At 41.0% G+C, this 12,493-nt stretch overlaps 1 protein-coding gene across 4 annotated transcripts in view; it reads left to right on the top strand.

Moving 5' to 3' along the window:
* Nucleotides 1-12,493, top strand: part of VCL (vinculin) — a 215,827-nt gene that overhangs the window by 63,498 nt on the left and 139,836 nt on the right. For all 4 annotated transcript variants that reach the window (XM_033943553.1, XM_033943556.1, XM_033943554.1 and 1 more), the window contains exon 2: nucleotides 9,574-9,644. In XM_033943553.1, coding sequence (XP_033799444.1) covers nucleotides 9,574-9,644 — 71 coding nt within the window. The remainder of the gene's footprint in view (nucleotides 1-9,573; nucleotides 9,645-12,493) is intronic.

Raw genomic sequence — 12,493 nt, 5'->3', positions numbered from 1 at the left:
TAGCAGTGTCATGGCCTCACATGGAAAGATATTTGCCAGCTCTCTTTTAGCTCATTTGGATCCAAAGTCGCTCCAACTTAAAAATTAGTAAAAACCACTGCTCTAGCTAATAAAATCATTAAGGGCTTGCAGAAAAGACTCTAGGAAAAGGAAATGGTTGGTTGCAGAGGGCAGGGTGCTCAAAGAAAAATCTGTTTCAGATAGGGTAGGGGAGAGGAGAGAACTGGGCGGCAGAGGAACTCAGTAGGAATGAACAAGGAATAGGGTAGAGATTTGGAGAGTCCTCCAAAGTCATGTAGGTGGCCAGAAGAGGCAGCAATGAAATAGTGGTTCACTATATCAGGACAAAGGAACAGGAAAGGAGTATTGGGCTTATCATCTGAATTATCTTTTACAAAATTTAAAACTCAATTGAAAAAAAAAATTAATCAGTTTATGGCCTGGCAGCAGCATGCTATCATATGTTCTGCTGGACCTAATCATATCTTAGCTGTATATTTGCTTGTTTTATCCATCTCTCTCTCTCTCTCCTCACCATTCTTTCCTATCCATTTAAGTATCTAAACATAGTTGACTGCTAAACTTAAATTGATTTGATGGCATTCTGTTCTTAACTTTATTAATTTTTTCCTATGTAAACTGTTTTGATCTGATCTCAGAGAAAGTGATATAGCAAGTACAATGATAAACAATTTGTAGGAGAAAATAAAATTCAGCATAGCCACCTATAATTTCCCCAGACAATTCTTGCTTTATAAGACGATTTTAGACATAAAGTAGAGGAATAACTTAGTAGTTAGAGCATCAGGCTTGACATCTAGGGGTGCCGGGTTCAAATCCCACTACTGCTGCTCTTTGTGATCTTGGGCAAGTTATTTAACCTTTGATTGCATTAGATACAAAATTAGATTGTGAGCCCTCTAGGGATAGGAAAATGCCTAGTGTACCTAAATGTCACTTACCTTGAGTACTACTCAAGTGTGAACAAAATCCAAATAAATAAACATACACACTGCAGACAGTCCTTTGCATTCCTTTCTCTAATGCAGATGTGGAGGGGGGAGGGGGGAAACTAATAGACATAGAAATAAAAGATAGGAGAGATACACATTTCCCAAAGCTGCCATATTACAATTAATAAAAATCTCTCTCTCTTCAACAACTGCTCTCTGTGTCCCTATCCTCCCTCCATGTTCAGCACTATGCTCCTTGCGTGCACAGCATCTTATGTCCCTGTCCCTTCCAGGTCCAGCTTCAAACCTCTCTCTTCCTTCCCTTGTACACCCCCAATCCTGGGTCCAGCATTTCTTTCTCTCTCCTGCCACCCCTGCCCCACCCTTTCTGGGCCCAGCATCTTTCCCTGACCCCATACTCTTTCTCCACTTATCCAACATCACTCCCCCCCACCAATTTTTTTTTAGTTGGGGCCTCTTCTCTTGCTCGCTCTCTTCCATGGCTCCTCCTTCCAGTCCAGGATATTTCCCTCCCTCATTCATTTTTGGTTTGGGTCTCTCTCTCTCCTCTCCTCCCCTTTCCTGTACAGGTCTGGCATTTCGTGTTGCTCTCCCCACCTCATGCAAGTCACACATCCCTCTGCTCTTCTCCATTAGGTCTGGTATTGCCCTGAAGCCCCTCTTCCCCCTCCCACAGTCCTCAAAAGTCATGTAGATGGCCAGAAGAGGCAGCAATGAAATAATGGTTCACTATATTAGGACAAAGGAACAGGCAAGTGGCATTGTATATTCCAAGCAGAGATTCTTATCCTTGGGTCAATTCCCATATCAGCTGGAACTAAGGAAGCTATGAGGGCAGAGGAGGAGTTATGGCTCTCAACAAACACAACTAGTACCCAGATTTAAAGACAATTATATAAAGTTCTGAAAGACCCCTTGCTGCATGATTCTAAGAATGAAGACTGGTGTTGAAGAGGCCAGCTTAGGGATGGAGAGGGTGGGTTCATTAAAAATAGGGAAGGGAATCCCTGGGTACTTCTGAAGGACAGCTAATGGCATTATTAAACCATAACAGTTCTGACTGAGCTTTAAAAAGAATTTTAAAAAAGTCATTGCCGGAAAAGTGGATGAAGTGTGTGGAGCTATCAGGAGAATACATTGAAAAATAAATCAAAAATTTTTTTGAAAACTTTTTCTTTCCTACTGAGATAAACAAATTGAACGCCTCCTTGTAAGATCATACCATGTATACCTTTTCTGAAAACTCTTTATTATAAAATATATTGAATACTGCCTGAATGGATGGAGCTACATGGATGCTGCTCATTTTCTGGTAATGTTTTTAAGTATGTTTTTTGTGATTTAACATGATCCATTGTTGCACATTTGAAAGAAAGGTTACATAAAACACCTGGTTGCTGCAAGAGGCAGGCCTAACGGGCAGGGGCTGAATTGTAAGCTGCTGTTTTCTGTGTTTTCGAACAAGAATTTCTTATTTTATTTTTTTCTTAATTCAGTATACTTATAAACATCGTGCACTAAAAAGTGGCATAAAATTGAAAACACCCAAGCTGAAAGGACTCCCTTAATTAAGGGAGGGAAGAGGGAGAAGATACCGTGAGGGTTTAGAGCAAATTGTACTGCTGCGGCTGATGGATGGTAACAGAAGTTGTATTTGGTATAAACCTGATAAAAAAGCCAGTTTTTGAGATGTCAGGATGTATATGTATTACTTGAGAATATGTATACCATGCAGAGGTGAGAATATGAACTGCAGGAGGGAAAGTTTGGTATATGTGGGGGGTGGGAGATTGTGTTGGGTTTCGGTGGTTGGAGCTGGATGTACCTATGTGTGTGGAGAGGTGGATAGGATGGGTGGAGGTATGTTTATTGGGAAGGGACTGTGTGAGAGTGTTTATGGAGAGATGTTAAACTTTGGGAGAGTATGGCACAGTGGTTAAAGTTACAGCCTTAGCACCCTGAGGTTGTAGGTTCAAAACCATGCTGCTCCTTTTGACCCTGTTCAAGTCATTTAATCCCCCCATTGCTCTAGGTACATTAGATAGATTGTGAGCCCACAGGGAAAATGCTTGTGTGCCTGAATAAATTCATGTAAACTGTTCTGAGCACCCTTGGGAGAAGGTTATAGAAAATGGAATAAATAAATACCTAAACCTTCTATGCTTACGGAATCATATAAATGTACATTTTACCACCACTCAGTTTGGACTCTGTGTATCATAAGTAACGCCCTACTGAATCTTATGAACTGAAGTCCTTTGGACTAATGCCGTTAAAGCTATTGCATTGTAGCCAAATGTCATTGCCCATATCTGAATGCTTGATTCATCTGGAAAATGTAATTACGGCTGGAAATATTCGGTTTCGTTCTGGGATCCAAGAGGCTCTCAGGGACCAGATGTTGACATGAAAGGCCTTGTATTATTACAAAAGTTCTTTTGTGTGTTGAAGTGCTGGTAATTACTCAATTTTTTTAATTTTTTTTCCACTATTAATTGGAGAATGAACAAGATATTGGTTTTGGATTTGAATAAATATGAGGATGAGCTGTGTCTGGGTTACAGAAGGCTCAGTGACTATAGTTACATTGCATGCATTCTTTTTACTTTTTTTTTTTTTTTTTTTTTAAAGGGCTGAGATTACAACTCTGTTTGGAATTTAATTATTTGCCAAGATCTGCCATATAATCTGGGTGACTTTTAAGAGACTATTATTGTTCTGTCACAATTATACCGCACTTTGTGAATATCAGAAAACTTCTTTACGGTGTTCTGTGTGTCCCTTTTAGAAAGCTGCAGTAGCGAGTCCCATGCGGCAAATGCGATTCGCTACCATGGCTTTGTAAAAGGGACCTTAAATTTTAAAATTTGGACTCTTGTTTTTAAGGCATTGCCTGGTCTTGCTCCTGGCTGTTTCAGTGATGTTTGCAAAACTTGTTCTTAAGGATCATTATGATCTGAGGATCAGAGCAGGTTGAAGGCAATGCATAAAATTGAAACTGGAGCCAAGGTTTTTTCTTGTGTTGCCCTTATTATGGAATTCATTGCCTATCTCTCCATCTCGAGTCTTAATTTAAAGTTTAGGATAAAGGTTGCAGCATTATGTTTTGAGCATGGATTTGTATCTTGCTTTAAATTGCTGAATTCAATGCTGCTGTGAAAGTGTTTTGTCTGTATTTTATTTGTTCTAATTTCATTTATTTTCACTCTACCCAAATTTTTGCGGTGGTAAGCATGGACATAAGCAGAGATTTGAAGGTTTGGTGTGGTCAGTCCTTGGAAGTGTACCCATATTTGTATAATTCGGATGGCAATTGTCTGTTCCTCTAAGAAGGCGAATAGAATGCTAGGTACTATCAAGAAAGGTATTACAACCAAAACGAAGGATGTTATCCTGCCGTTGTATTGGGCGATGGTGCGCCCGCATCTGGAGTACTGCGTCCAATATTTGTCGCCGTACCTTAAGAAGGATATGGCAATACTCGAGAGGGTTCAGAAAAGAGCGACACGATTGATAAAGGGTATGGAGAACCTTCATATGCTGAAAGATTAGAGAAACCGGGGCTCTTTTCCCTAGAAAAGTGGAGACTTAGAGGGGACATGATAGAGACTTACAAGATCATGAAGGGCATAGAGAAAGTGGAAAGGGACAGATTCTTCAAATTTTCGAAAAATACAAAAATGAGAGGGCATTCGGAAAAGTTAAGAGGGGACAAATTCAGAACCAATACTAGGAAGTTCTTCTTTACCCAGAGGGTGGTGGACACCTGGAATGCGCTTCCAGAGGGTGTGATAGGACAGAGTATGGTATTGGGGTTCAAGAGAGATTAGACAATTTCCTGAAGAAAAGGGGATAGAAGGGTATAGATAGAGGGTTACTATACAGGTCCTGGACCTGATGGCCGCCGCGTGAGCGGACTGCTTTGCGCGATGGACCTCCGGTCTGATCGAGCAGAGGCACTGCTTATGTTCTTATGTTCTCCACAGGAAGTTATTGATTAAAGTCAAATAATCCCTAGATATCTTCCTGTTTGGACCTGCTTGAGAGGGGAATTTTGTTTCCCTCTGTGGTAGTCAAAATCTCCTTCCTGTGTGAAGTGTTAGGTTTAGAAGAGAGCATTTTAATCGGCACCTCACATGTGCAGGTTTATGAAATCTTCCACTTAACATGTCTGAGCAGCAACATTGCATCTTGTTTAGTGCTGTTTAAACTAGGGCGCACAGTCTTGACTTTCTTTGGGCCACAACTGATTTAAGTTTTCAAGTCTTCCACAAGGAATAAACATGAGACCTAATCCATACAAAGGAGGCAGTGCTTTTCAGGGTTATGGTAACGAACAGCCCTAATGGGGTTGAGGCCTTTGAGGAGAAAGGAGGAACACCTCTTGCTTATACATATTAACCACTTGATATTTTACTTTTTTTAAAAATGTCTTCTTTTATATAAAATGGACTTTTCTTATACATGGAATCAAATATACCTGCAGATTTGGTGGTGCTTCATGCGTTCTTATGAAACATAGTCACAGGGTAAGGACTGGATTCTACAAATGGCACCGGTATCGACGACCACCTAAAAAACGGCCATTGATCGCGTGTCAATCACGCACTGGCGTTGTTTGTAGAATTGTGACTTTGTGAAAGGTAGGTGCTGGAAATGTAGGCCAGGGTTTTCAAGGCTACATTTCTGGCGACTACAGAGACACTAATGCCACTTCCGGCATTAGCCATGCCTACTAGTGGTGTTAGGTGCCGTAGAGCGTCTACTTTTTTTAAACACTTTTTTTTTTATGGCATTTTGCACTTAAGTTAGGCGCCTACCTACACCTAACCCACTGTCCCACAAGCTTTACGAGTCACGGCACACTAAACTGGTGGCTGCAGCTTGAAGGCGTCCGGAAGTGCGTGGATGTCGCCATGATGATATCATACACATGTGTGACATGTTGACGGCCACACATGCACGGAGGCCCTCCAAACAGGGCCCTGAGCCACCAGTGGGGAGTGCTGAAAAAGAAGAGGTATGGAGAGGAGGAGAGATGCCTGGGAGGAGGCGGCAGCGGCTAACTGCCTACAGGATGTGCCTCTCGCCAGAGTAACGCAACATGCCACGTTGAAACCAAGTTTTAGCACATATTTAACAAATTGGAGATATTCACCATTATATTCTTTGAAAACCATTTAAAAATCGGCTTAAAAGTATGAAGGATTAAGCAATGATTGGGTAGTGAGCTGGTTGGAGGGTTTTCTCTCCTTTTTTGCCCCTTCATGTCTCTGAGCTATCCTATCATATGTAAAGCTGGTATTGACAGACTTTTCTATTTCTATGTGGGTAGTATTTTTGGATATATATATTGAACATTTTCACACCCTATTTATATATATTTTTTTGATATCATTTTCTTGCCCTGATATATTCTTTGACTAAGTCTCGCCACAAGAGGCACGTCCTGTAGGCAGTCAGCCATTGCTGGCGCCTCTCCTCCTCCTCCTCCTCTCACGGCACACTTGGAATCTCATGTGGCAGTTTGTGATACACTGGCCTAACCTAAGGCACAATTTATAGAATATGGGCCTAAGTGTCAGCAGAGAGAGACCAGCATGGTTCATCTAGACCAGGGTCCTTGAGTTCCGGTCCTTGAGTGCCACAGGCAGGTCAAGTTTTCAAGATATCCACAATGAACATATATGAGATGGATTTGCATGCACTGCCTCCTTGAGATGCAAATCTATCTCATTTATTTATTTAAAAATTTATATACAGTACCACATAATAACTAGGCGGTTTACAAAATTATATGCATACATATTTAAGACATGATAAACATGGTTCAACCAGACAAAGACAAGAAGACATTAACTAACGGTATCGTTATCAAAATCTTCTTTTAAATTCACCTCTCCTTGCCGGTATCTCATAGCACATCCGGAATCTTGCCGCGGCACACAGTTTGCGATACACTTCTATAAAGGGTTCTCGTTTAAGAGTGCTCTTTAGAGAATACCATTCAGCACCAATTTGTTTTTTTCAGTGACATTTTCCTAGTGATTTGCTTAAGACATGTGATTTTTGCACAGTGCTATGATTGAAAAAGGAGAGACAACATGTTGGGGCATGACTCCAGTTTGGTCTCTTTGTAACTTTTTTTTCTGAGCGCTTTCAACGCTATAAAAAATTATAACAGAAAAAGTGTTTCTACCAAGATGTGGTTTTTAAAAAATACTTATATCATATCTCATCGTCATAAGAACATAAGCATTGCATACAGGGACAGATCAAAGGTCTGTTCAAGCCCAGTATCCTGATTCCAACAAGTGACCAACCCAGGTCTCAAGTACCTGGCAAGATACTAAAGAGTAAATCAGATTTTATGCTACTTATCCCAGGAATGAGCAGTGGATTTTCCCAAGTTCATCTTAATATTGGCTTATGGACATTTCCTTTTAGGAACTTGTCCAATCCTTTTTTTAAACCCTAAGCTAACAGCTTTTACCACATTTCCTGGCAATGAATTCCAGAACTGAATTATACGTTGAAGAAATATTTTCTCCAATTTGTTGTAAATTTACTATTTAAATTTGCTACTGTTCTTCCTCTCCTGCAGGGTATACATATGCTTCAAGTCTCTTCCCAGATGTCTTCTGGCACAGACTCCTTCCCATTTTAGTTGCATTCCTGTGAATGCCTTCTTCTTTTTACATCCTTGGCAAGATACAGTCTCCAAAACTAAAAAAGTACTCCAAATAAAGTCTTACATATGACACACAGGGGCATTATTACCAGTATGTCTTTTTTTTTTCTGCTGGGTATGCTTCCCTTGATATAGCCAAGCATCTTTCTGGCCTTGGCCACCACCTTGTCACATTATAGGCTCTATCTACCTGAGGACTCTTTTTTTTTGGTTTATGCATATCAGCCTCTTAATCTTCTGTCACATCCAGTTCCTTAGCTTTCTGCACCTAAATGCATCACCCTATATTTCTTCACATTTAAAGCATAATTACCAAGCATTAGCCCATGCTTCTAATATTTGTAGATCATTTCTCATTCATTCTGCTTCATCCGGAGTGTCCACTCGTTTGCCAGTCTTCATGTCATCTGCAAAAAAGGCATCATTTCCCTTCTAACCGTTTAGCGATATTGCTCACAAATAAATTGAACAGTATCATCTCCAGAACAGATCCCTAAGGCACTCCACTATTCACCTTTTTCTTGATCAAATTCCACTTGCCACTCCTGCTGCTTATCAATTTGGGTCCCATCCTCAAGCTATACAGTACATCTCATTTATGAGCTTCCTATGAGGATCAGTGTCAAAGGCTTTGATGAAATCTAAGTAGATTATATCTGGTTCTTGATCCAGTTCTTTGTAATCCAGTAAAAGAAATCACTTATTTTGATTATGATTTGCCTTTGGTAAAGCCATGTTGCCTCACATTTTGTAACGCATTTGACTGTAGAAATGTTGATTATTCTTTCCTTCTGCCACATCTGATATAATTCCCACCACCAAAATAAGGCTCACCAGTCTGTGGGTTCCCTCCTGTTCTCTTTTTATCAACTTTGTGAATAGGTTCACATCAGCCTTTTTCCAATCCTGTGGCTCTTCTCGGGTCTTCAATAATTTATTAAACATTGCCTTTTGAGGACCTGCCAAAACCTGTCTAAGCTCCTTCAGTATCCTGGGACGTATCTCATTCGGTCCCACGGCTCTCTACACGTTCAGTTTTGCAAGTCATTCATAAACATTTTTGTCTGTGAATGGTGCAGCATCTTGGCCACCAATTGGTACCATACTCCGATGATATTGGGCTTCCAATGAAAAAAAACTTTCTGGCCTCTTCAACCAAAAATGCTTTCTACCTAATTTTGTAATAATGTCAGCAATCTTTAGAAGGTGGAGAAAATCTGATCTACTCATGAGAACACTAAACTAAAAGTCAAGAGAACTCTTGAAATTTGAGAGATATATGCATCCACAAACATACATTTTCTATCGCTGGTTTTCTGTGAGAATTTTGGGCCAGTCACTTTGACTTCCCTAACTGGTTGGTTGACAGAAATTCTAACACTGTTCTTTATTCTGTTTTGCTTTTCATACAGTGGAAATGTTAGAAACTTGCTACCATGCCACCTAATGCTTGGTGTCTGAAGTGTGAAGCAATTAAGCGCACTGTAACCTAATTTAAATGAAAGATTCCATATAAAACTAACTGGTTTTATTCCTCCATAGTGGCAATTCTTTCTTTAGAAAATTCTTTCTTGCAGAACTGCTTTTGTTTAACGGGATTGACAAGGTGTCTGAGGATAATTCCTGAATAATAGATGAACTTCACCTTTATTAAAATGCATGTCCTTTTTTAGAAATTATTATAGACATAGGGAGCACTTGAAATCAGTCACCTTTTGTTTTTGGGGGTGTTTTTTGTGGCAGTGAAAATTGTGGTGAAAATGCCTTTTCTGTACATAATTACATTTGACAATATGATTTGGTTAGAATTAGTATATTGATTCACTGGATTTAAAAAAAAAAAATGCACACATACTGTGTAATACTTTTTGTTATGTTTAATCATAACTGCTTTGTTTCTTTATTTAGGTTGGAAAAGAGACTGTCCAAACCACAGAAGATCAGATTCTGAAGCGGGACATGCCACCAGCATTTATTAAGTAAGTTCATTGATAAGAAAATAATTTTGCCACATTTTTAGTTTTCAAATTGTGAATCTCCTATAAATATAACTTTCCTGCCTTAGGCCCCAATGCACAACATGTTTTCCATGATAGTCTCTTCTAGAATAATATACTTTTAATTTTCTATGGTATAACTGGTTACTAGAGAGAAGTAGATTCCCCGGAGACCACTATCATAATGAGAGGAGGAGACTAGTTTGGAGGGAACTTGCCAGAGGTATAAAACCCTGTGCAGAATTAAAATCTTTCTCTTTGGCTCCTAGCCTCCATGGCCACTGACCTTACATGTGAGGGAGAGAAACTGCAGAAAAGATGTGCAATGTAAAAAAAATCATATTGTTATTGAAGAAAATGCAATGTAGCATCCCAAACAAATGGTTCTCTTATGTGAGTACACAGAACCCAACACGGTCCGTGTTTCGGAAAACATTCCTTCCTCAGGGGTCCTAAGGGAAGATTATGATGAAGAGAATGTGAGATAGAGATTGGGTGTAAGTAGTGTATACACATACCACGGTGAGCTGTGAAGATAAGTAAGTAATCTCAACTAATCTAAACTAAAGCTTAATTTTGGTCATCAACCAAAAGGAGCTCGACTCAGTTAACAGTAATATAATGCATAATACATAAACAAGGAAAAGTAGACTAGAGTAGTTAGTTTCTAGAGAATGACACGGTGGCAGTTACCTGCGGCTAGCCATGGGTAACCCACTGAAAGGGTGGGGAGAAAAGTGCTCACTGCGGGCACAGGGACACGGCCAAATCTATTTTCCTCCCTCCCCCTTACCTTCGCGACGCTTTAGTAAAGAAACTTACTGAAGCCGGCGAAGCCTACCTGCAGTCACATGTGTGTGGGTGAAAGCTTCTCCTCTGACACAATTTCCGGTTGCGTCAGAGGAGAAGCTTCCGCCCACCCGCACGCGACCACAGGCAGGCAGTCTCCGCCAGCTTCAGTAAGTTTCTTTACTAACGCGCTGCAAAGGTAAGAGGGAGGGAGGGAGATTCTCGGGCCACTGAAGGGCGGTGAGATGGCGAGAGGGAAGGGTGGATACTGCGGGGACGGGGTGGTGAAGGGGACGGTGGGGACGGGGCAGTGAAGAGACGGTGGTCCGGTAACGGGGAGGTGACGGGGACAGATTTTTTCCCTGTGTCATTCTCTATTAGTTTCCAAAATGTTTAGCAAACAAGAAGGTTTTCAGAGCTTTCCGGGGGGAAAAAAAGTAATGTTTCGATCATGTCATAATAGCATGGGTGTTTCACCACCCACCATTGTTTTCTGTTTCTTCACCTTATTCAAAGATACACAGGGTGATTACTAATCTTTGCAATTTATTTCCCTTTCACATTACATACTCATCTTCACAGCTCACCGTGGTATGTGTATACACTACTTACACCCAATCTATAATCTCACATTCTCTTCATCATAATCTTCCCATAGGACCCCTGAGGAAGGAGCGTTTTTCGAAACACAGACTGTATTGGGTCCTGTGTACTCGCACACGAGAACCGTTTGTTTGGGATGCTACATTGCATTTTCTTCAATAAAGATATGACTTTTTTTACCTTGCACATCGTTTCTGCAGTTTTCTCCTTGTTTTGGTCGTTTTACTGCAGAGATTGGTTGGATTATTTTTTGTTGTATGTGAGTGGAGAGCCCATCCAGTCCAGAGGCCCTAGCCATCTAAGCAAGCATACCTGGCTGCTCTAGTCAGGACAATACGGAAGGAGAAAAGTAGGAGCCATCTAGCAGCGACAGCGGTCACTTATGTTGTGCACTATGACTGGGACATTGGGAATAGGGAGCCTGTCAAACTCACTCTTGGGACATAAGAACTGCCATCTCCGGATCAGACCTTCAGTCCATCAAGTCCGGCTATCCGCACACGCGGACGCCCAGCCAGGTGTACATCTGGCGTAACCCAAAGAATAAAAGAGAAGCCGGGCATAGTTGTGTATTTCCAGCAGGGCGACCAAGACCACTTGTCATCTTCAAAAGATTCTTGGAACAGCTCCTGAGCCTGAAAAAGCAAGAACCACTTACATCTATAGGTTCACTGGGGATTATCATACATATCCATCCAGTATTGAGTTACCTAAACATACTACTTAGGAGCCCTAACTCTCTCAGCACCTCTAACAACTAAGACTGTATGGACCAAATTCTGTAACTGGTGCCTAATGTTAGGCACCTATTTTGGAGACGCCAACTAGATAGGCGCCTATCTAAATTAGAAACATAGAAACATAGAAAGATGACTGCAGAAAAGGGCTATAGCCCATCAAGTCTGCCCACTCTTCTGACCCACCCCATTAAGTCTGAGTACTAATGACCTAGTTCCTTAACTCGACCCTCGTAAGGATCCTACTAGGGCATCCCATTTATTCTTAAAGTCAAGCACGCTGGTGGCCTTGATCATCTGCTCTGGAAGCTTGTTCCAGTGATCTACAACCCTTTCTGGGAAGAAATACTTCCTTACGTCACTATCGAATTTCCCTCCTCTGAGTTTGAGCGGATGCCCTCTTGTGACCGAGGGTCCCTTGAGAAAGAAGTTGTCTTCTTCCACCTCGACACGTCCCATGATGTATTTAAATGTCTCAATCATGTCCCCCCTCTCCCTGCGTTCCTCTAGAGTGTAGAGCTGCAATTGAACAACAAAGCCCAATTAAGCGTATTAATCAGCAATGATTGAAACTTAGGCGTCCATCAAAAAAGAGCGTTTCTGTAACAAGGTGCCTAAAAAAATTTAGGCAGCCTTCAATAAAAAGGCGCTATGCATGTTAGGCGTAGGCGTGGCTGCATGTTAGACGCCTTGTTACAGAAT

Source organism: Geotrypetes seraphini, chromosome 4 (assembly GCF_902459505.1).
Source record: "Geotrypetes seraphini chromosome 4, aGeoSer1.1, whole genome shotgun sequence".
Taxonomy (NCBI): Eukaryota; Metazoa; Chordata; class Amphibia; order Gymnophiona; family Dermophiidae; genus Geotrypetes; species Geotrypetes seraphini.
This window is presented reverse-complemented; position numbering and strand designations above follow the sequence as displayed.